Below are 23,623 nucleotides of genomic sequence, written 5' to 3'. Positions count from 1 at the left end.
ACATCTGATCAGTGATCATGTGCTGAATGTCAATCCAGCAATTACACTTTTCGAAGAGTGGATAAAAGACTTCCAGTCTTTAAAGTTCGCTATGAAAATGACTAAAGCATTCACTGTAAAGCCGGTGGGATGAAGTTTTCAGGTAACAGTGTTTGCCACTGAATCTACACATTTTAAGTACGAGATGTTCTAACGTTATTTATTCCTTCATTTAATCGTCACGATGCTGTCAGTCGTGCGACTGATACCGCGTTCCCCATCGCGAAAGAGCATGAAAGCTAATATTGCAGCTCATGAAAAGACTGTTACTGCTATTAAGATGACGCAGGCCCGTGCAAAGACCGTCCAAAGGGCATGTGCAGGATACATTTTTTTGAATAGCGGGGGGGGGGGGTTGTTGCGCGCGTACTGATCAGCTGTGTAGTCGCGCGCGTACTCAGAGCGGTGTTGTCGCGCGCCTACTGAATGGCGGGACCGAGGGTGTGCCGCGTCGCGGGGGCACTTTTGATCATTTTGGAAGGGCACTTTCAATCCAAGACTGAAAAGGGCATGTGCACTGCACAGGTTGAGCCCTATGTGTGCACGTGCCTGAGATGACGTGTGTACAGAATAAGTTATATGTCAATATCCTCTGTGCAATATCAAACAAGAAAACAGCACAGTTATTATTGTTAATTCAGTTCATCTAATTCACGTCAAGCAGTGCGTACAGGGCCGGTGAGCGCATGCAGATTTTTGTTTATTTGTTACTTTGATTAGAGTTGATTTCAAATGTAATAAATCTGTTAATATAAAACGTGTAGTAATCATAATTTTTTGTGGGTGCGACTAAATTTTGTCTGGTGTGCCTAGATTTTTTAAGTTAGGAGCACCGGTCATACCAAGAAAAAAGGTTAATTTCAAGCCCTGTCCTGAGAATTCATTTAAAACACTCTGAGTCGACTCTTTTATAGATGAATCAATAGTTTTAAACACGGCACACTTTCAGATTTAAGCCCTAGCTGGATATTTCACTTCACTTAGAGCTGTGTTGCACACTACATGGAAGGTGTTTTTTTTAACGTGTGTGTGTGTGTGTGTTTGAATGAACTCTCATGTGCAGATTAAGGTTTCCTGTCAATCTGAAGCTCTTTCCACACTGAAAACATAATTTTTTTTTAACTTTGTAAACTATGAAAACATGCGTCTCCTCACATTTTGTGTCAGATTTTTTTATTTATTATTGTCTTAAGCTGGTGAGCCAACTGACAACAGTTGTTTGCTCCGCTCTTTCTCCCCAGCTCTGCCAGCCATACCTACTCCTCCCTCTGCTCACAGCGCTCCACACCCATCATATCTATCTTGAAGTATTTTATGAAAAGACTTGAGACTGAACTTGAACTGAAAGAGGGGGTTTCATGACCCTTTAAATTAGACACATAAAGAGAAATAATTAATCACAATATAAATGTGAAAATTGTCATTTAAAAGGGATTTAACAGAAGAAAGCAACTAGGGATGCAACGATTATAGATTTTGGTTGTGCGAGTATAGTCTGAGGAATAATCACGGTTATCACGATTATTATGCATTCTTTAATTTTAAAACACTGCTAGTTTAGAGTAATCACATGAAAACTGCTTATATATATTTATAAGTGTAATTTATTGCTGCTTAGAAACCAATCATACGACACAAAATATTAATAAAAAGAAACAATGGTCTTTGGACTTAAAAATAAGTGAAAAACGTTTTGCCATTTAAACATAAGTAATAATTTTACACTGAAAATAAATGTCAATAAATAAAACATTTTAAATAAATAAATTTTAAATAAATAAAAAATGAATAAATTTTTAATAAATAAAATAAATGACAATAAATTAAAAAAAATTAATCAATTAATATGAATTTTAATAAACTAAAATAAATAAATTAATTAATTAAGTGTAAATAAATAAAAATAAATAAATACAATTAAAATAAATAAATTAAAAATAAATGAAAACATATAAATAAAAACTTTTTAAATAAATGAATTTAAAATAATTTATAAATACATTTTAAATTATTATTTTTCATAAATTTAAATAATAAATAAATAAAATAAAATCAATAAATAAAATTAAAAATCAATAAATAAATAAAAAGTATTTGTCTAATGTAAATCTAATGTAAATCTCATCTTTTACAGTGCAGAAATGTATTCAAAGGCTGCTGAAACTTTTGATCAACTATAAAACAAAATTGTTTGTGATTTTTTATTTTTATGTAGGGTGCTCGCTGTATTCTTTCAACTAGTAGGTCCGTCTAGAAAGCACGAGTCCATCGCTCCACATATGCAAGCCATGCGCCTCTATTGGAATTAACGAACCTGCGCATGCAAAAGACGTGATATGTGATTGGCCCTTAGTTAATCGCCTTAGCCATAGATAATCTGGTGTGCACGGTGTACAAGCTCGGAACTTCAAACTAACACTCAGTTGACATCACTTTGTTAAGTTGCAGCAGTTTTGTTCCATGCAGAAACACGGTGTTGAGAAGCGTTCAAGATTAATTAACCTAACGAATTAAAGCGCAGTCAATAGTGAAATCGGTTAATCAGTGCATCCCTAAAAGCAACAGATATCTGTGTGTGAGGATCAACTAACAAATCTTTACAGAGCCAATGGTTAATTTCTCTCAATGTCCTGTTTATACAACCACAATGATTATCATAAACAAGATTATATTAAAGAGTTCTTGTCTAATATTATGGCTTTGGGTTTCTTTTCTAAATACAATCAGTTCCTGTTTTTACATGTGGATTAAAACATTTAAGAAATGTGATCAAGTAATGGACACCAACCTGTGTGTTCAGTAACCTCAGCGTCTTCATGATTTACTCTGGTTGGTTCTGGATCCCTCAAGTCATCAATCTCCACTTTAACAGACTCAGTCTTCACCAGTGTCTCCATCTCTTGTAGGAAGCAGTGAATATTTCCTGATCAGGTCAGAGGTTTAAAAGCGGAGGAAGCTCACTGCTGAATGGGAGGTGTTTGTAACTGAAGTGGGTGAGGCTTTACAATCAGTATTAGGGGTGTTGTGAAAAGATCACAAAATCAGGTAAATAAATGGATTGAAATTACACTTGAATATGTGTATTTACTGATAGACCAAGAGATATTTTACAAAGCATATGAATTAAATTCAGATGTACTTTAGTTATCAAATATAGTGAATCTCAACATACATAGAAAATGTTTTTAATATATACTCTTTGTCATTATATCGTTGTTTAATGAGAACAAAAGCCTGAAATTGCAAACTTCGCGCTTTCTCTTCTGCGCATGCTCTGTTTGTGCTTTTGACTATAAACAAACTACTGAAGTGAAACCGCCACCTATTTTAAATGTGAAAATTCATCTGAAACCTGATTTATAGCAGAAAGGAATCAAGGTAAGTGGTCCATCTGTAAGTATATGACCATTTTTGATGTTCCAGATTAAATTAATTACACAAATGCGCAAATTAAACAATGTATTTACGTTCCTCTCAAATTGCCTCATTTCACTTTAAATCAAGAACTCGACACAAGCTGAAATATTCTGCATCCAGCGAAAATGTCATTCATTAAACCCTACATGGTCGTTTGAGAATTATAATTTAAAAATAATAAATATCAGAACTAGTCAAACCCACCGCTCTCGCTGCTCTCTTCTGCGCATGCTCTGTTTGTTTCGTTTAGCAAACTAGCATCTTTAGCGAGACTGCCATCTAGTGGATATAAAAGCACGCTGTATATACAAATAAGTTGTAAATAACTACTACTTTTGTTTTCACTTATACTACACAGGGCTCGAAATTAACTTTTTTACTTGGTAGCTGTAATATTCACGTAAGCACTGAATATTTGCGACACTAATTTACGACTAGTAGAAGAGTTTACTAGTGATGGTTAACCTGTAATACGGCAACACGTTGTGGATTAAAGCTGAAAGTTGTTGGTACTCACTGTCCGTCTCCTTATTTAATTACTGCACGCCCCGTGCAACAAATAAAGTTAAACACAGAACAAGACATGGTGTCAGAAGAAAAGTAAATTTAAAAAATGGATTTAGCAGGAGTACCATCGCCGCACATGAACTGGGAATCGTCTAATTTACCCGACGCATGGAGGAAATTCAGACAGCATGCAGAGCTCATGTTCGCAGGTCCACTGAAAAAAAGGGGAGAAGACGAAAAGTGCAGCTATTTGCTCCTATGGATAGGAGAAAAAGGAAGAGATATATTCAACACCTGGGCGCTGACGGCAGACGAAGCAAAGGTACTGCAAACATACTACGACAAGTATGAAGCATATGTGATGCCCAAAACGAACATAATCTTTGCTAGATATAAATTTCATGAGCGAATACAAGGAGCAAATGAAAGTTTTGAGCAATTTGTAACCGAGCTAAGACTATTAGTGAAAGACTGTGCTTATGCAGACAGTGAGGAAATGGTCAGAGATCGCATCGTGTTTGGCATTCACTCTCCTCGAGTGCGAGAGAAGCTGCTGAGCGTTGGTTCGGAGTTAACGCTAGACAAGGCTATGGACATAGCCAGATCGCACGAAGTTGCACAAGCTCAGCTCAAAACGTTCGCAAACAGCTCATACAATCCCCGCGATCAAGTGCTGCACGCTGTCACAGCACAGAGAGAGTCACAGAAGAGAGCAAAGAAAGCTGAAGTGAAAGCCTCACATCGCAGCAGCAATGACGTCACGGAGCGCGGCAGAAGTTGCGGTTACTGTGGCAACCAGGCTCACGGTCCATCTGAGAAATGCCCTGCTAAAGGTAAACAGTGTGGCAAATGTGGAAAACGTAACCATTTCGCCAAAGTATGTCGTTCTGTTTGCAAAAAGAATATGTATGCAGTGAGCAGAGAGGTTTCACATTGTGAAGAAGACCCACCTGCAGAGTTTTTCGTGGATTCAGTCTCACAAAAACCAGGTGACATGGAACAAGCATTTGCAGACATACTACTAGGGGTAGAGGAAACTGAAGTTAGTTTCAAGTTGGACACTGGAGCGCAGGTAAATGTCATTCCACTGCACACATTTGATAAAATTAAAGCTCAGTGCAAACTCTCACCGACTAAACACAGTCTCACTGGATATGGTGGTCAAGTGCTCACAGTAAAAGGGACATGTGCACTGCCATGCAGATATAAGGACAGAGAAACACTAATGAACTTTTACATAGTCAACACACAAGCACCGCCCGTGTTAGGTCTAAAAGCATGCCTCGACCTGGACTTAATAAAGCTAGTGCTCTCAGTAAATGCATTAAAAGAGGACAAATGCATTATGGAGGAATATGCTGATGTATTTGATGGCATTGGATTATTCCCAGGGGAATGCACAATCCATCTGAAATCCGACGCAACTCCAGTCGTGTATCCCCCAAGAAGGGTACCTCTGGCCCTATGTGGCAGACTGAAAGAAGAGCTGCAAAATATGGAGAGACAAGGGGTCATAATAAGGGTAACAGAGCCCACTGACTGGGTAAATGCACTCGTAGTTGTGGAAAAACCGCGAACCCGCAAACTTAGAATATGCTTAGACCCCCGTGACCTCAACAAAGCGATCAAACGTCCTCACTACCCTTTACCGACGATTGAAGACATCACACCCAAATTAATGGGTGCAAAATACTTTAGTGTGTTGGATGCCCGTTCAGGGTACTGGGCAATCAAACTGACAGAGGAGTCATCCAAGCTCACGACATTTAACACTCCATTTGGAAGGTACAGATTTCGACGTCTCCCATTTGGCATCATTTCCGCACAGGATGAATTTCAACGCAAAATTGATGAGACGTACGAAGGTTTAAGGGGTGTCGTTGCAATCGTTGACGATATACTGGTGTACGGACAAACCAAAAAGGAGCATGACGACAACTTGCATGCGATGTTGCAAAGGTCTCGTGAGAAAGGTGTAAAACTCAACCCTGAGAAAAGCATTGTGAGTGCTACCGAGGTTCGCTACTTTGGTCACTGCTTATCTGCTGAAGGAATCAAGCCGGACCCCGAAAAGGTCTCAGCGATCAAAAACATGGAGCCACCAAAGAGCAAAGCAGAGCTCGAAACAGTCCTGGGCATGATAAATTACTTGTCGAAGTTTGCTCCCTGTTTATCGGACATCAATGCGCCACTTCGTCAACTGCTTAAACAGTCCAGCGAGTTCATATGGGATTCTCAGCATGATGATGCATTCAAAAAAATGAAAGACCTCATAACTAAAGAACCTGGACCAGTTCTAGCATATTATGACCCGCAGAAAAAACTGCACCTTCAAGTGGACGCATCAAAGTATGGCCTTGGAGCAGTCCTACTTCAGGACGGGAAGCCGCTCAGCTATGCATCAAGGTCACTGACTGAATGTGAAGTGAGCTACGCTCAAATAGAAAAGGAGCTATATGCGGTCCTATTTGGCTGCAAGCGTTTTCATCAGTATGTTTATGGCCGTGAAGTCATAGTAGAGTCTGATCACAAGCCGCTTGAATCAGTGATGAAAAAACCTCTGGCTGCAGCTCCGCCGCGACTCCAAAGAATGATTCTACAGCTCCAGAAATATGACATCACCATCATACACCGACCTGGAAAGGAGATTCCAGTGGCAGACACCCTCTCTAGAAAATCCATAGAGACAGAGCACGACAATCTCAGTGAAGGAATGGACATGCAAGTTCACATGGTATATAAAAGCTTACCAGTCATTGACACAAAACTGCAACAGATCCGTGCTGAGACTGAATCAGACAGCCAGCTCATTCGGCTGCAGCAAGTGATTCTGAATGGATGGCCTGGAGAGAGGAAGAAGTGCCCGGCAGAGGTCAGTGATTTCTGGAACTTCCGAGACGAACTCTCATTGACTAATGGAATCATTCTCAAAGGTGAGAAAATAGTCATACCAACATCACTCAGACAAGAAATGCTCACACGTATTCATGTTGGTCACATGGGTGTCGAAAAGTCAAAGCAAAGAGCACGAGATGTGTTATTTTGGCCAGGAATGTGTAAGCAAATAGAACACATGGTCGAAACGTGCGATACTTGCTTGGAGCAACGTCGTTCAAACACTAAGGAGCCCATGATTTCTCATGAAATACCAACCAGACCATGGCAAGTCGTAGCTTCAGATCTTTTCACATGGAATCATGAAGAATACATGATTACAGTAGACTACTACAGCCGGTTCTTTGAAGTGGACAAACTCACCAACACAACGACCGCCACTGTAATCAGCAAACTGAAAGTGATCTTCGCGAGACATGGTATCCCAGAGAAATTTGTCTCCGACAATGGTCCACAATATCGAAGCAAGGAGTTCGAAGACTTTGCAAAGACATGGGGTTTCACACATACCACCACTAGCCCCTATTACCCCCAGAGCAACGGTTTGGCTGAGAAGACTGTGCAGATCACAAAATCGATGTTGACAAAAGCCATGATGGACGGGAAAGATCCCTATCTCAGTTTGTTAGAGTATAGGAATACACCTGTTGACAGCTTTAAGTCACCTGCTCAGCTCCTTATGAGTCGCAGACTGCGATCCATACTGCCAACCACAAACAAGCAGCTACTACCTGAAATTGTCAAAGTCACAGAGGCTCGCTGTAAAAGGGCAAAGCAGCAACAGCATCAGAAAAAGTATTATGATCGTTCAGCGCATCAACTGTCACAACTTCGCATGGGACAACCTGTTCGCATACAGGAACATGGCCTCTGGAAGCCTGCTGTTGTTGTTCATCCAGCCAACACAGAAAGATCCTATCATGTTCGCACTTCAGATGGTCAGGTGTATCGGAGAAACCGACGTCACCTTCTCTGTACAAAAGAGGAAGCTGTGGAGCCTTGTGGTTCTGCAAACATTGAAGAAAATCAAAACAGCAATACATCGCCAATGTTTCCTGTACATGCTGAAATACCAGCACAGCCTTTAAAAGTCAGAGAGGTGCAGCCCATACAATATCATACCAGATCCGGTCGAGCAGTGCGACCAAGAGAAATCCTTGATTTGTAATTTGAAATTCGTCTGGGGTGTAGGCGGATCGCTGCCCCTGTGAGAGAACGAAATCTAAAATCTGGTATGGGCTGTCAGAAAGAAATGGACACTTTGTTCTTATATTAAGTGCCTTCTGTTGCAATTCTGTTTAATCCAGCACCCTTTATGTTTATGCTAAAGTAATGTTTAATAATTTAGATATACACTTCAGTGATGCAATGTGTCATTTTCTTTTGTTTTTTGAAAAAAAGGGAGATGTAATATTCACGTAAGCACTGAATATTTGCGACACTAATTTACGACTAGTAGAAGAGTTTACTAGTGATGGTTAACCTGTAATACGGCAACACGTTGTGGATTAAAGCTGAAAGTTGTTGGTACTCACTGTCCGTCTCCTTATTTAATTACTGCACGCCCCGTGCAACAAATAAAGTTAAACACAGAACAAGACAGTAGCACCGGTGCTCCCAACTTCAAATATTTAGGAGCACCAAAAATTTTTTAGGAGCACCAGAAAAAATTTAGGAGCACCCACCAAAAATGAATGAGCACAGCTGCAAATTGTTTTTTAAGGGATTTATTGTATTTTAAAACAACATTAATAGGACTAACAAAAACCAGAAACAACTATCTAACTAATGCTGCGAAGACATTGATATTTGTGTGCAATAATTCCAAAATGAATGTCTAATAATTATAGAATATTAATGATGATGAAAAAGACAATAATAGTAATGAATTCCTTTTTCCCATTATGATGCTGCCTTAAATGTGCATGAATGTAGGTTATCTGCTATAAAAAGTCTGTTACTTTATGAAAAATAATTGTATAGTTTGCATCAAACAAAAATGAAGCCTTGCAGTAAGAAATATTTATTTTGTACTGCTGTTTTTATATGCATGTCAATTTAATAAATAATATTACTGCTACAAAACAAACAAAAGATTATAATAAATCATTCAGTTCAATGATGAAAGCTGCAAAGCAGTCATAAGTAAATAAATAAAAAAATAATATACACCTTAAAAAAGAATAGACAAAAGAAAGAAAGTAAAGTCTCACTTCTATCACTCTTTTAAAGTTTTGGTTTCAGTTTGTGTCAATTTAAAGGTTCAGTCTGAGCTGATCTTCATTTTTCTGTGTTTGTGGAAAAGCAGGCGAGTCAGCCGACCCAATTAATAAGTAGGCAGCGCAAGATTATTGCGCTAACCATCGGCGCAAATCCGGTCTTTGTTATGAGCCGCAGTTTCAGTGTAAACTTAGTAAAGGCGAGCTTCTTCTGACTTTTAGCGGACGTTTGCGCTGAACACGCAGTGAATGCAACACATGGAGATTCGGGCACCTTCTCCAAGAAGCGCGTACTCGATTGATCTCAGCTGGCGGATCATTATTCACCACGTGACGTGTCATGATCGCTTTCATCTGCGCCTCAACTTTAGGTGGGGTTTTCAAACCTGTGTGCTTTAAGTTTTTACTCTTCAGCCGTTTGCATTTCCCGTGGTCATAAAAGCTCCTTCCCTGTCATCTGACAGCGGAATACCTTGAGTGAATGACAGCTAATATGAACCAATATAGCGGCAGGGAAGAGCGATTCAGCATGTTTTTACAAAAAATCAAAACAGGTCGCACTACAACCATTATCAGCAGTCGCACTAATGCTCCCATATATATTATGAGGTCGCATAGATTAATTTTCGGGCGCATATGCGACCAAAATGGTCGCAATTTCGAGCCCTGACTACATAAATATCTCCTAATATTTGTTTCTAGCGTAGATAATTCAATGGGATTATCTGAGGCAGCCGCAAAGCTAACAGTTTAACCTTATTCGTTATGGTAATGTATGAGATTTTCTGTTATTAGGCAGACACGTTGAGATTTAGTGTCAGAGGGGATACTCTTTCAGTTAAATTAAGTTGGAAATAGCTAAACAAAGCTATGATTTTTAGTTTAAGGAGCACAGGGTTAAAATTAAAAGAAAAATAAAGAAAGAAAACTGCTAAAAAAATGTTTAAATGACCAGCTTAGACGACCAGCTAAAACCAGCTTGACCAGCCTAGCCAGGCTGGGAGCCCAGCCAAAACCAAGCTGGTCAAGTTGGTTTTAGCTGGTAATTTTCCGGCCTGACCAGCTAAGACCAGGCTGAAAATGCCTGGAAACCAGTCTGAAAATGGCCAAAACCCCTCTAAAACCAGGCTGGTCGACCAGCTGAAAGCAGCCAGTCAGCTTAGACTGGTTTAAGCTGTATTTTTCAGCAGGATTAAGTGGTGGAAATTGACCTGTAGAATTAAAGTCAGGCAACTCAAAGGTAAAATTATTTAATCTTTCTTTAGATTCATTCTTTATTCAGGTAGCTACCAATTGTTATTTAAAACACCTCTTTTCCTAAAATGTAATGTCTTGCTTTGAGCATTTTAGGCAGTCAGCTCTGAATAGTAGGTACTAATAAATGTTCTAGGTCTGTTTTCAACCCATAGAGGAAAACACATCCAAGTAAATGCATTTATAAAATAACTGAATACAAATTTACATAAGTGCAGATAAAATTATAATATTTTTTATACAACATTAGTTATTTGGGTGGTTCATTCCGCTGTGGAGACCAGTGTTGTGGGTAATGCATTACAAGTAACGCGAGTTACGTAATAATATTACTTTTCTAACGAGTAAAGTAACACATTGCTACAAAAAATAAGATATAATATGTGTGTATATTAGATATTTTTTAGTGTAATGAATTCGCTTTTAAAAAATAAATTGCTGAATTAAAATGAAAGTATTCAAAATGAATCACGCAGTCAATGAGAAAACGGGTTGATTATCTTGAAAGCATCAAAGAAAAGAAAACGGAGATTATCTCAATGGACAGTGGTTTTACTTGAGACAATCAGTACAAAAGCAGCAAACACATTAGTTTATCTGTATAGTAACAATAATCGGTATTATACGGCATGTAGAGGTCTGGGGTCAGGAAGTTCTCTGATAACATTATCCGAAAATATCATTTTTTGATGCTGATGTTCTTTAAAGGTAAATAAAGGTGTAGGTTATATAGTTCATTGTCAATTCATTCATTCATTTATTCATTCATTCATTCATTCATTTTCTTGTCGGCTTAGTCCCTTAATTAATCCGGGGTCACCACAGTGGAATGAACCGCCAACTTATCCAGCAAGTTTTTTACGCAGCGGATGCCCTTCCAGCCGCAACCCATCTCTGGGAAACATCCACACACACATTCACACACACACACTCATACACTACGGACAATTTAGCCTACCCAATTCACCTGTACCGCATGTCTTTGCACTGTGGGGGAAACCGGAGCACCCGGAGGAAACCCACGCGAAGGCAGGGAGAACATGCAAACTCCGCATTGTTAATTGAGAACTTCTCTATTAAAAAAAGAATAATTTCAGAGATTAAGTTTAGATCAGCTCAGCGTGGTTTAATATTCAATGCTGAGAGTCCAAACACTGAAGAGCAAATCCAACGATGCGCAGCTCTACAGGTCCCGAACCATGCAAGCCAGTGGCGACAGCGGCGAGGAAAAAAACTTCACCAACTGGCGAAAGTGAAGAATTAAAAAACCTTGAGAGAAACCAGGCTCAGTTGGGCATGACCATTTCTTCTCTGGCCAAACGTCCTGTGCAGAGCTGCAGTCTAGGCGCTGGAGAAGCTTGACGTCAGCGAGACTCGTCTATCCCTGGAGCATCACAGGATTATTTTTCATGAAACTGTTCCTCACTATGAAGACTTCTGATGTTTTTTCATGTGATTTTCAAGGCTGTTTAAACGTATAAAACCCTTCTGACATGGAGGACAGTAATACGGCCTCTCTCCGGTGTGAATTAGCTCGTGTGTTTTCAAGTTTGAGGAGTGAGTGAAACTCTTCTCACAGTATGAGCACTTGTACGGTTTTTCTCCAGTGTGAATCCTTTGGTGTTTTTTCAGATGATCAGCTCTAGTAAAGCTCTTCCCACACTCCGAACACACATGATCTCTCTCGTCAGTGTGTGTTTTCTGGTGCCGTTTACAGTCATCAGGACGTGAAAATCTATTTTCACAGAACGCACACGCATAAACCTTCTCATGTGTGTGAATTCGCATGTGTTGTTTTAAACCTGATGCTCTTTTAAAATCGTGACCACACTGAGTACAGGTGAACGGCTTTTCTCCGGTGTGAACATGCAGATGGTAAGTGAGGTAAGTCTTATATCTGAAACTCTCTCCACATTGAGGACAGTGATACGGCTTTTCTCCGGTGTGAATTCGCTCGTGTACTCTCATTGTTATTGCCTGAGTGAAACTCTTCTCACAATATGAGCACTTGTAGGGTTTTTCCCCATTGTGGATCATTTGGTGACGTTTCAGGTTGTCCGCTGTAGTGAAGCTCTTCCCACACTCCAAACACACACAATCTGTTTTTTCTTTATCGGTTTTCTTCTGCTGTTTACTCTTGTCCATCAGTCCTCCACGTTTTCCACACCGCTCTCTGTCTTTTATGCTCTGAGTTTTGAAGTCTTTCTCCACCTCCTCATTGAGTCTGGCTCTTTGCTCGTTCTTTTCCATGTGATCTAAAATATATAATCAGATCAATCAGTTCATTGTGAAAGTAATTGTAATTAATTATAAATACCATTGATTTTCTTTTCTTTTTTAGTTAAACTTAAGCTGCGCCCCAAATGGCACACTATGCACTATGTACTTAAGCACTTACACACTCAACAGGATAGTATATGTATGTAGTGTGTGGGAATATAAATTTATATTTATATAATTTCTATTTATAAAAGTTGTTACCAGGGTGTGACAGACCTTAAAATGTCTTGGTTTTCCTGCGTGTATTTTTCATGCAATGTTTGATACCGCACAGCGAATGAGAGAAAAAAACCCTCGACATTTCCCGGAAACTTAGATGCACACGGCAGGAAGCGTCAGAAAGCCGCGTGTGTTATTCCGGTCACAAAATGCGGTGAAAATCCTTCAAGAGGTTAAAGTTTGGTTGTGGTGCTAACATGTTTACACTCGGTGCAATAGTTAACTTAGTTCGATACGAACAAACTGAATAAACAAAGAGCACTGGTCGCTCACTTTCCAAATCTGTAGAGACAGGACAATCACCAGCAACTAGAACTGCGTCTTTATTAAGAGGAGACTACAAGCGAATCCGGATCTCAGCGTTTGCAGATGAGAACAGCTCTCAGGTAAACAATAATCCTCCTTAGACACGTAAGTTATTGTTGTCGAGCGTCGCATACTCTGTTAATCCACACGTGACTCCAGCTGAGCTCTCACAGAGAGAAAATGAAAACAAAACTTAACTGCAGCAAACTATAAAAGCAACACTTCACGCTTGTTTTGCCAACACAACGTGGCGTCTCTGTCGTCTAAACACTGTGACAGTAATGAATATTAATGAAGTTGCACAATAGAGCGCGCTGATTGGTTTGAACCAAGCCTTACTCGTGCATTAATGCATCACACTGTAAGACGTAATAAGACACACTCTGGCACAGACGTCCAGTCTGCACGCTGGAATACACGCTATTATGTCATGACCGTGACGCAGCTTCAAAAATTAGTTTCAAACTGGAAGTACGAATTTGCTCGAAATAACGCAAAAACAACCAATTTACACTTTTTAGTGAGATATAGGTGTCCTAATAGTGTTTTTAGCAGTGTGGGACACATATACGACTGTCAACAGCTCAAAACATGTGTTTTGGTGTTTCGTGACCCTTTAATATTGAAACACCCAAAATTACATGAAACTCCGGAGGAAATGCGGATAGTGCAGTGAAGCAAATCGAATTATGTGCTATAAAATGTAAAACAGGAACAGGACATTCAAAAAGCAGCGCATGTAAACACTTTTTTGTTTTTATTCTCTTAATTAGATTAAGCCAATTAATTCAATTACTGATTTCCATGTAAACGTAGTCATTGTGGGCATTATTGATTTTAATATCTGTGTGGCAGACAAGTATATAACCAAAATTAATCTAAAAAATAATTATAATTTACATGTCATCAACGGGATTCAAACTCGTGTAGGTTCAGCACACGCATCAATCACCTTATCTAACTGAGCTACTCAGAACTTCAAATGAAGTGGCCTGTTTTAATATCTTTATCAGTCAAAATATGATTTGCTGTGGTTGTGGACTCATGTTTACATGTTGTTTAGATACATGTACTCACGTTAACGTGTTTTTACAAACTCTCCTGCTGATAGAATAACAAAACGATGCTTCATCAGTTGCTCAAACCATGTTTTTTCATAGCTGTAGACTCATGTGTACCTGTGCCTTTGGACTCATTCGTGACCCATGCTCCCACATGTAACGTACATAAAGATTTTACAAAAAATGAATACAATGACGATATTATTATACAACATATTATGTCTAATATTAGGGATATGGATTTTTTGGCCGATACCGATAACCAATAATTATTCAGGCTTGGTGGCCGATAGCCGATATGTATAGGCCGATAATTTTAAATATTTTAAATTGTTATATTTTTATACAGCAAACTTTATAAAAGATTGAACTGCTCTTATGAACTGAATAGCCTATACACAGAGCAAAAAAGCTATAACTTCAAAATTGCAAGGTGATTATAGACCTATATTCACCATTTCACATAAATCAGCATGCAAAAAATTATTTCCTTTTTTTTATTGCAAATGAACATGCAAGTTGACTGTTGCATAAAAATAATAGTTTAAATAACAAAATGGTATTTAATTAACAAGCAAGTTAAACATTTTTAAATAAGATGAAAATGAAAGAGCTAAGAACTGAAACCATCATGAATAAAACATGTTACAGTGATGTACACATTGTCAAATATATCATGCCCGAAAAAGCCTTTTTCAGAGGTGTTTTGACAGTTTAGAGCCACCGTACAAGCCAACAGCTAAATACAGATAGTACGTTTAGAAAATGCGGCACAGATTCATCCTATTTGGCGTTTTACCATGTCACATGTAGGTGCTTGTCAATCAGTCAATGCTGTCAATTGTGGGAAAATGATCGATGAAAAGTTTATGATAAACCACTGAGAGTTTTACTCAACTGTAGAGGCAGAGTTGCCATCAGAGTCAGATTTTGATACAAAACCTGCATTGAGCTGACTTTATGACAAACACAGAGCAGAATATAAAGACAGAATGAGCGGCTAGTTAAGAACCCCTTTAACTGGATACACCTTTCGCCTCTCCCCCGTGCTACAGTGTGTGTGGTGACAGCTCTCACGCGAGCTCGTTATAATCAATATGAATATTCCGATCAAACTGAATACAATCTTACATCAACAACACATGACCAGCAACGCGTTGATAATAACAAATAATCAGATTACAAACAACCGTTATGTTTACACGTGTTGTAATATGTGCGTGTCCTTCAACGGGACTTGGCTGCAGTTTGGGGTGTGTGAGACAGAGGGAGAGGGAGAGAGAAAAGAGGAGCTGTTTTTAAGCAATGAGACCATTTTCTGTGATGTTCCCTTTTTGGTGACTTAATTTTTGTACCACACGGAAAGTAATAAATATTTTGGACCAAGTTACATGTGTCCTCTTTCATTTTTTTTATTTTTTTTATTGTGTTTTTGACAAAAGGTACAGTACATTAAAGGTATTCAATTACAAAGGTATTTTCGTTTTTTCTTTTTTTTTTTGAACCATACATAAATTGAAAAAAAGAAAAGACAAATTGACATAAAAAAAATAAAAAAATAATAAAATAAAAAAAAAATTTGATGAAAAGGAAATGCATTAAATAATAATATAAAATAAAATAAAATAATAATAATAAAAATGAAAATAAAATAAATTTACAGAAAAAATAAAAAAATAAAAAAATAAATAAATAAGTAAATTAAATTTAAAAAAATAAAAAATAAAAAAAAAGGTGGGTGGGGTTGGGAATTTATGGTTGGAGGAGTACATTAGTCTCAATATGAATTATTAGAGGGTCCCATGTTTTGAAAAATTTTTTGGTTGTCCTCTTTCATTTACCAGCTGCAACGAAAAGAGTTCACCCCGAAACTAACATTATTCGGCCCTGGAGTAATAAGTGAATCTCCCCTGATATCTCTTAACACAACAGAGACAGAGCAGGAAAGGTTTACACATGTAATATTTTTCCTGGGGCGATTTAAAGCAAAATACACAATGACTCTCAATCAAGCATATCTACAATGATAAGGAACGTGGTTACTTACTGAATTATTAACGCACAGCAGTGCCACGTGAAGATAGGACGGACTTTGAAGGAATAAACATATATCTAATATATATTTAATAAATAATATTATGCAGCAGAATATTAGAATATAATGTAATGTGAACATTACTGATGAAACAGAGTGACTGAACAGCAGATATCTGTCTGTGAGGATGAGCTATCACATCTTTAATGAGCCTATGGTTATTTTCTGTCATCGCCTGGTTAATACAAACACATTGATTAACATAAACATAAAATATGATCAGAAAAATCATCCAATATTATGGCTTTGGGTTTTATAAGTCAAGTTTCTTCTCTAAATACAATCTTGTCTATCACATGTGAACATTTTACATTTTAAGATGAAGGACACCAACCTGTTTGTTCGGTAACCTCAGCATCTTCATGATTTATTCTGGATGGTTCTGGATCAGTCAGGTCATCAATCTCCACTTTAATAAACTCAAACTCCACCATTCTGTCAGATTTCAGCTGCATTTCTTTTTCTGATAGAGAGGGAGCAAGGTAAGATCTTTGTTTTTTCTTTTATAAAAGAGTTTATAAAGTTGCTTCCTCAATCCGTTAGATCTTTTGTTTGTTGTTTTGTCGTTATCCCCTCCTGAGTATTTTTTTGAAACCTACTATATAGAGGTAAAGTTAGTTTTATATTCGCACATTCATTCATTTAGAAGTCTCTATATTGTTTACCGTGTTACTTTAAATATTCGATGGGAATTAGTATGCAAGTATGACTTGTAAACAACATCAACACTGTTTATTTGACTGCGAACAATGTTGTACGTTGATAGTCATTGGCTGCTAATATGGTTTTGGTATTATAATACTTTTATGAAATTATATTATTAAGGGGAAAGTCTGAATGTGCAAATATAAAACCAACTTTACCTCTATACCTACCAATACCATCGGTCATTTATTATTTGTTAATCTGTAAATAAATGTACTTCTTTTATAGAACATTGGATTTGGTGTTATTGTTATTTTGGTGTATTGGAGTTATTGTTGAAGTGCTGGGACTGCCTTGCCCTTTAGTTTTTTTTTTTTTTTAATATATATAGTTATATTTTCTGTTATCAAAATTGGCCTATATTATTTTTATAATGGGGAAAAAAAAAAGTTTAATACCTTTTATTTTTTCCCTTTTATGTTAAATTGTTGCATGTTTCCCTGGCCCTAGATAGGGGAGGCAAGTAACCCTTAATAGTTTATTAAACTAGTAATAGTAGGTAAAACTAAATCTGTTTTAAAGCTGCGATCACACTGCACTTATCGCTTCATAGACTTCCATTCATAGGCATGCAAATTCGGCAGACCAGAAACGCAAGCGCACGCAAGTTACGCATTTCACTGCATTGGAAAGTTCAAACTTGATGAACTCTTACCTGCGAAATCACATCAGGTTATTGCGTGAGACCAATAGAAGATCATTTAAAATAAGTAAATGTGGAGCAATCGCTTACATTTAACGTCTAATGATATTGTTTAACCCTTTTCACAGCGCTGTACGATAGAATTTTGCAAGTACAACCTATAGTGTAAAAATGTCTGCTAAATAACTAAATGTAAATGTAATTTCCACGACTTTTCCTAAACACTGTTGGATTTTCTGTTTTTCCCAAACTTTTCCAGGTTCTCCATGATCGTATGTTAACCTAGTTACACCTTTAAATGTCTTTTTAGGCTGAATAATAATAATAGGCTATCTTGAAATATATCTGGTCAAATATTATGTGCTGTCATCATGACAAAGATAAACAAAATCAGTTATTAGAAATGAGTTATTAAAACTATTATGTTTACAAATGTACTGAAAAAAAATCTTTTGAACGAAAATTGGGTAAAAAATATACATGGGGGCTAATAATTCTGATTTTAACTGTATGTAGAACTAATATAACTATAAATATCTATGACATTAATGCTGAAAAATCCAGCTTAAACCAGCCTAGGCGGAGGGGTTTTGGCCATTTCCAGGCTGGTTTCCAGCTATTTCCAGCCTGGTCTTAGCTGGTCAGGCTGAAAAATGACCAGCCAAATCCAGCTAAAACCAGCTTGACCAGCCTGGTTTAAGCTGGATATAGCTGGTTTTGGCTGGACTGCCAGCTTGGCTAGGCTGGTCAAGCTGGTTTTAGCTGGTCATTTCCCAGCCTGACCAGCAAAGACCAGCCTGGAAGTGGCCAAAACCCCTCTAAAACCAGCCTGGTCGACCAGCTAAAACCAGCCAACCAGCCTAGGCTGGATTTTTCAGCAGGGCTATAGATATTTTTTGACAACGCTATATAATCAATTTATTTAATGTAATTCAGCTCTATTAGTAGTGTGTATACCTCACCTACAACCTGCTTCATATCAAGCTTAATACATCACTGACAGCATCCAAAGAAAATGTCTTTCACATAAACGCTCAATTTATATCACATTTTTGATGTTGCTAAAGTCCTTATTAACGTTATGATAAATAAAATTGCAGATATCATAGAGAAGTTCAAGGTTATATAAATAAATAAATGCATTAAACAGCACATCTCAAACGGCTACATGTCAAACACTTTAAATCAATAACTCAGTTAATATACAAACTAATAATATGGGATATTCTAGAATAATGTCACCCAAACCTTTCAGAATCATAATTAAAAGGAATAAATACCAGAACTTGTCAAATCTCCATCCTCGCGCTGCTCTCTTCTTCGCATGCTCCGTTCGTTTGTTTTGTTTAGCCAACTAGCATCTTTAGAGAAACTGCCATCTAGTGGTTTTAAAAATATAAACGAACTAAGCAAACTAGCACCTTGAGCAAAACTGCTATCTAGTGGTTAGAAAATCGAATTAACACGTTGAAAACCACAGTATCATTACTGGATATAACATAATGGATTTCATTACTGCCTCTGTACTCATTAAATACAATAATCTCTGTTAACTATCCTCAAGGTTTGTTTTACTATGGAGTAAGAGACAGCATGAAACTTTCCCATTTACTCCTACTTTTCTTTCTTTGTAACACTCTTTGTCCAGAGTCCAGTTTAAGTGAAGTGTGCTGTGATTTACTCTCGTTTTCGGGATTTTCAAAGAGGATATCACGGTAATATTTCCATCTAATGTAATGTTACTCAGTCAGTTATGCCTATGTTTACAGTTAAAGTCGGAATTTTTAGCCCTCCTGTATGTTAATTTCACCAATTTCTATTTAACGCTAAGATTTTTTTCAACATATTCTAAACATAATAGTTTATTAACTAATTTCTTTGCCATCATCACAGTACATGGATGTTTTACTTGATATTTTTCAAGATATTAGTATTCAGCTTAACCTTTGTGCATGGTTCAAACTGTTATGTTTGGGATGAAAACATGAAATAAACTGATTTAACTAGGCTGATTTATGTCATCAATAGATCTCACCTGTGAATATGAACTGATTGTACATGATTTTATGCAGCAGAACATGAGCATAATGGCTTTAATGAATATATAAATATCCAGTATTTTGTATGAAACAAAGACATTTTACTTGTACTTATGTTGTTTGGTATTAAATTATCTTTTCTCAAATTACTAATTATGCAGACAACAATGTGTGAAAACCCCTCCTTATTACATTGACGTGTCTAAATTTGGCAGGAAACATGTACTAGGCTACCTACTCTGATCTGGCCACAGTATTTGCATAAAAAATAATTCTAAACTGAATAAGATTTAATAGTTGTACCTTTAATTTAATTGTCTGACTAATTCAACAGGTAAGTTGCCGCCACTTAAAGTTAATTGTTTTCTTCATTTGTTTTTCTTTGGGTTTTTACATTTGTGCTCTTTAAAACATAGCTAGCTTGAAATTGTCGCTATTTCAGGAGTTCACACTTAGCTGATGATTGATTATAAGCTTGTTTGGCATGCTGTCCCGGGAAAGAGCTCTGAGCTCATAAGATCCTGGAGCCCGGAGCTCCCTCCTATTGCAAGGCGTGGGGAGTTTGAGCTCAGGTAGATCTCGAGAACTCCCCTGCTGTAGCTAATGAACAGATAGTGATCGCTCTTTAGAGATAACTACTTACTAGGTTCATGTCTACGGTGCTGATTTGGATTAGTCAATTAACTTAAGTTGCATGTTTTTGGACGGTGGGAGGAAACCGGGGAACCTGGGGGAAACCCACTTGAGCACGGTGAGAAAGTGCAAACTCCGCACAAAAAACGTCTGCTGGTTTGGTAAAGCCTGGGACCAGAGACGTTCTTGCTGTGAGGCAACAGTGCTAAGCACCCATCTAGGAAGGAAGAGGAGTAGGGGTGGAAGGGGGGATTCTTCAAAACGAAGATAGCAGTGGATTGTAACCCAGGGTATTTGTAGTAGTTTAAGAGTCGTCTGATTGGTGCATTGAGAATTGGATAATGCGAATCCAGCCGATAGCAATCATAAGCACGTGATCCTCTCGAAATGAGTTTATAAATAAACTTAACTTCTTACTAAATGTATTTGTCAGAGCTAATGCAGTAAGCCACTTGACTTTTCAATGGTCCTGTAGTTTATAACCTTTTGACATCAATAAGATGAGCTTGATGTGTCTATTTACATGTTAATAGCAGACTGGCCCACATTTAAAAAATGGTCCGGCCCTTCTGGCATTTGCCAAAATTGCCAGATGGCCAGTCCAACCCTTGCAGTTTTCAGCATTCCAGCACTATGAATCTCCCTCAGGGTGAGTAAATGGCATCTTTTATTTTTGAGTGAGCTATCGCTTTGTGTTTAAGAGATAGTGTGACTAAAAGTTAACATGCTAATAAGTCACACCCCAAACCAAAGATGACACCTCATTGGTCAGAGCTCTACTGGGGGAGGGAAAAAACCTTAACACAAAAACTCTCTACAGTTTAAACAGAGAGCCGTTCATTGCAGACTCGGATGGAATGAGACCAGATAGCAGCAAACTTTCCCATCTACATCTACTTTTCTTTCTTTGTAACCCTCTTTCTGTTCAGACTCTGAAGCGACATCTGGATTTTACTTCTGCGGGAATTACATGACAAGGAAATCACGGTATGCCTATTTATATCCATGTACTGTACTTCTGTTGTTCAGTTATCTCTTGGTATATCCTGATTTTTATTATATGAAGCCTTTAAATTAAGCCCTAAGATTAGAAACCTGTAACATATCATGTGAAGCTTGTTCAATTTTAAGAAAAGATTGTTATTTATTATTATTTAGTTACTTTCACAATGCTAATTGAATTGCTTCTATGTTTTAGATCATAATTATGGAAAAGAAAAAGCAAAGAGCCAGACTGAATGAGGAAGAGGAAGACTTCAAAACTCTAAACATAAAAGACAGAGAGCTGTGTGGAAGAGGTGGAGGACTGATGGACAAGAGTAAAGAAAAGAAAACATGTAAAAGAAAGAGAGAGCATTTGTGTTTGCTGTGTGGGAAGAGCTTTACTACAGCTGGCCATCTGAAGATACACCACATGATTCACACTGGAGAAAAACCTCACAAGTGCTCATACTGTGAGAAGAGTTTCACTCAGCCAGGAACCTTGAAAATCCATGAGCGAATTCACACTGGAGAAAAGTCGTATCACTGTACTCAGTGTGGTCACGATTTTATATCTGCATCAGTTCTAAAACTACACATGAGAGTTCACACAAATGAGAAGCCTTATGCGTGTCCATTCTGTGGAAAGACTTTTACACGGTTTGATCATTGTAAACGGCACCAGAAAACACACACAGACAACAGAAATCATGTGTGTTTGGAGTGTGGGATGAGTTTTAATAGAGCTGATTGTCTGAAGCAGCATCAACGAGTTCACACTGGAGAAAAACCGTACAAGTGCTCATATTGTGAGAGAAGTTTCAGTCAGTCTGGAAACTTGACGTTACATGAGCGAATTCACACTGGAGAGAGGCCATATTACTGTCCTCCATGTGACAGAGGATTTATAGATTGTAAAAGGCTTGACAATCACATCAAAAAACATCATAAGTCATCACGGTGAGGATGACAAATGCATTAATGTTTATTATTTAGTACAAATATTACTAAATTCAGTAGATTTAGTACTAGGTGATTGGTTTTCATCATCTGTCAGGCTAAGTGTACTGATCTCAAATGAATTTGTATGTATTGGACATTGTTTACATTTGATGACTTGCTGTCAATGCTAGTTTTGTATACCCTATGAAACAATAAAGACATTTAAATTGCATTTATGTTGTTTTTTGTATCTATTTTTACTATAAACGTATTTTTGTGCAAATTGGGACAAATCCTCTTCGAGCCATTGAGACACCTGTAGCCTAAATCTTTATTTTATGAGTTAAAGAGACTGGCATGCCTATAGTGAGATCTGTTTCCTTTCAAAAATATGAGAGAAGAGTATGTTTGACTATTGGTAATGAATCTAAAATTTCATAATTTTACCTTTGAGCTGCCTGACTTTAAATCTACAAGCTAATTTCCACCATTTATTTGTTTTCTTCATTTATTTTTCTTTGAAATGTTTTCTTAAACTAGCTATTTATAACTAAATATATCTAAAAGAACAAAGTCAGGAAGAAAATTGTCTGATATTTCACTTTGTTTTCACCAATAAAAGGGTCTTTATCACTATAAAGTGACTTTGAGACATTCACATTTTCAAAACAAAGTTTGAGATTTTTGATTTAACCCCATAGTTGTTGTATTAATTAGACCTTAGGCTGTAAGAAGTGAATTTGGTGAAGCTCCTGCACTTTTTTTTACAAATAATCTGCAAGCAGAAAACCAGGAAACACACCTCAAATTGTGTCAACCCTGTCATGGACAAATTCAAAGTAGTATAAGTATATTTTCATTGCAATGTGATTATAAAATGTATATTTTTAGAAAGGTGATGTGCCTCTTTACCAACCCCACTTTTTAGATTAATTTATCTAGATTTATTAATGAAATAATGGACAAAACATTTACTTCCCAATAATATATGCAATTGTTGCACGTTCTTTTCCAATTAAAACCCAAGATCTAAAATATTTTGTCAAACTTTCAGTCAATATTAACTGGCCCTTATTGGTTGTTTACGAAATCACACAAGATGTTTTGCTAAGGTGATAAATAATAATTAGATTACAGATGTTCACATAAATGTAGAAATACGTAGGGATGTCATTTAATTTATAACAATAAACGAGCTCTATATGGACTTTAAAAGGGTATCCTTTATATAGACTGAGACAGATTTTTTACATTTTAAAATATGGTACCCAATAGTTTTACTTAAGTAACCCTGCTGAAAAATCCAGCTTAAACCAGCCTAGGATCGTTGGCTGGTTTTAGAGGGGTTTTGGCCACTTCCAGGCTGGTTCCAGCCTGGTTTTAGCTGG

The 23,623-nt window shown here is 37.4% G+C and overlaps 4 protein-coding genes across 5 annotated transcripts in view; 2 read left to right on the top strand and 2 right to left on the bottom strand.

Annotated features, from left to right (window-relative positions):
• LOC141377924 (uncharacterized) overlaps positions 1 to 2,953 on the bottom strand; it is a 5,625-nt gene extending 2,672 nt beyond the window's left edge. Inside the window, exon 1 of the mRNA XM_073924089.1 lies at positions 2,828 to 2,953. Within this exon, the coding sequence (XP_073780190.1) occupies positions 2,828 to 2,936 (109 nt within the window). The 5' untranslated portion in view covers positions 2,937 to 2,953. The remainder of the gene's footprint in view (positions 1 to 2,827) is intronic.
• nlrc3l (NLR family, CARD domain containing 3-like) overlaps positions 1 to 23,623 on the top strand; it is a 480,833-nt gene that overhangs the window by 330,983 nt on the left and 126,227 nt on the right. The window lies entirely within an intron of this gene.
• On the bottom strand, positions 11,437 to 18,983 carry LOC100148620 (zinc finger protein 239-like). Of its 2 annotated transcripts, NM_001386267.1 has the most exon segments (3): positions 11,437 to 12,586; positions 16,627 to 16,755; positions 18,921 to 18,983. In NM_001386267.1, coding segments are annotated over 3 exon segments (1,005 nt in total). In that variant the 5' UTR covers positions 18,967 to 18,983; the 3' UTR covers positions 11,437 to 11,756.
• LOC100329885 (uncharacterized) lies at positions 19,217 to 22,467 on the top strand. Its single transcript, XM_017351273.4, has 3 exons — positions 19,217 to 19,355; positions 21,242 to 21,299; positions 21,511 to 22,467. Exon 3 carries the CDS (start codon positions 21,520 to 21,522, stop codon positions 22,255 to 22,257), a length of 738 nt encoding a protein of 245 aa, XP_017206762.2. The 5' UTR covers positions 19,217 to 19,355; positions 21,242 to 21,299; positions 21,511 to 21,519; the 3' UTR covers positions 22,258 to 22,467.

The sequence above is a fragment of the Danio rerio genome, chromosome 15 (genome assembly GCF_049306965.1).
Source record: "Danio rerio strain Tuebingen ecotype United States chromosome 15, GRCz12tu, whole genome shotgun sequence".
Classification (NCBI taxonomy): Eukaryota; Metazoa; Chordata; class Actinopteri; order Cypriniformes; family Danionidae; genus Danio; species Danio rerio.
Note: the sequence above shows the minus strand (reverse complement) of the source record. Positions and strands in the feature narration are given on the sequence as shown.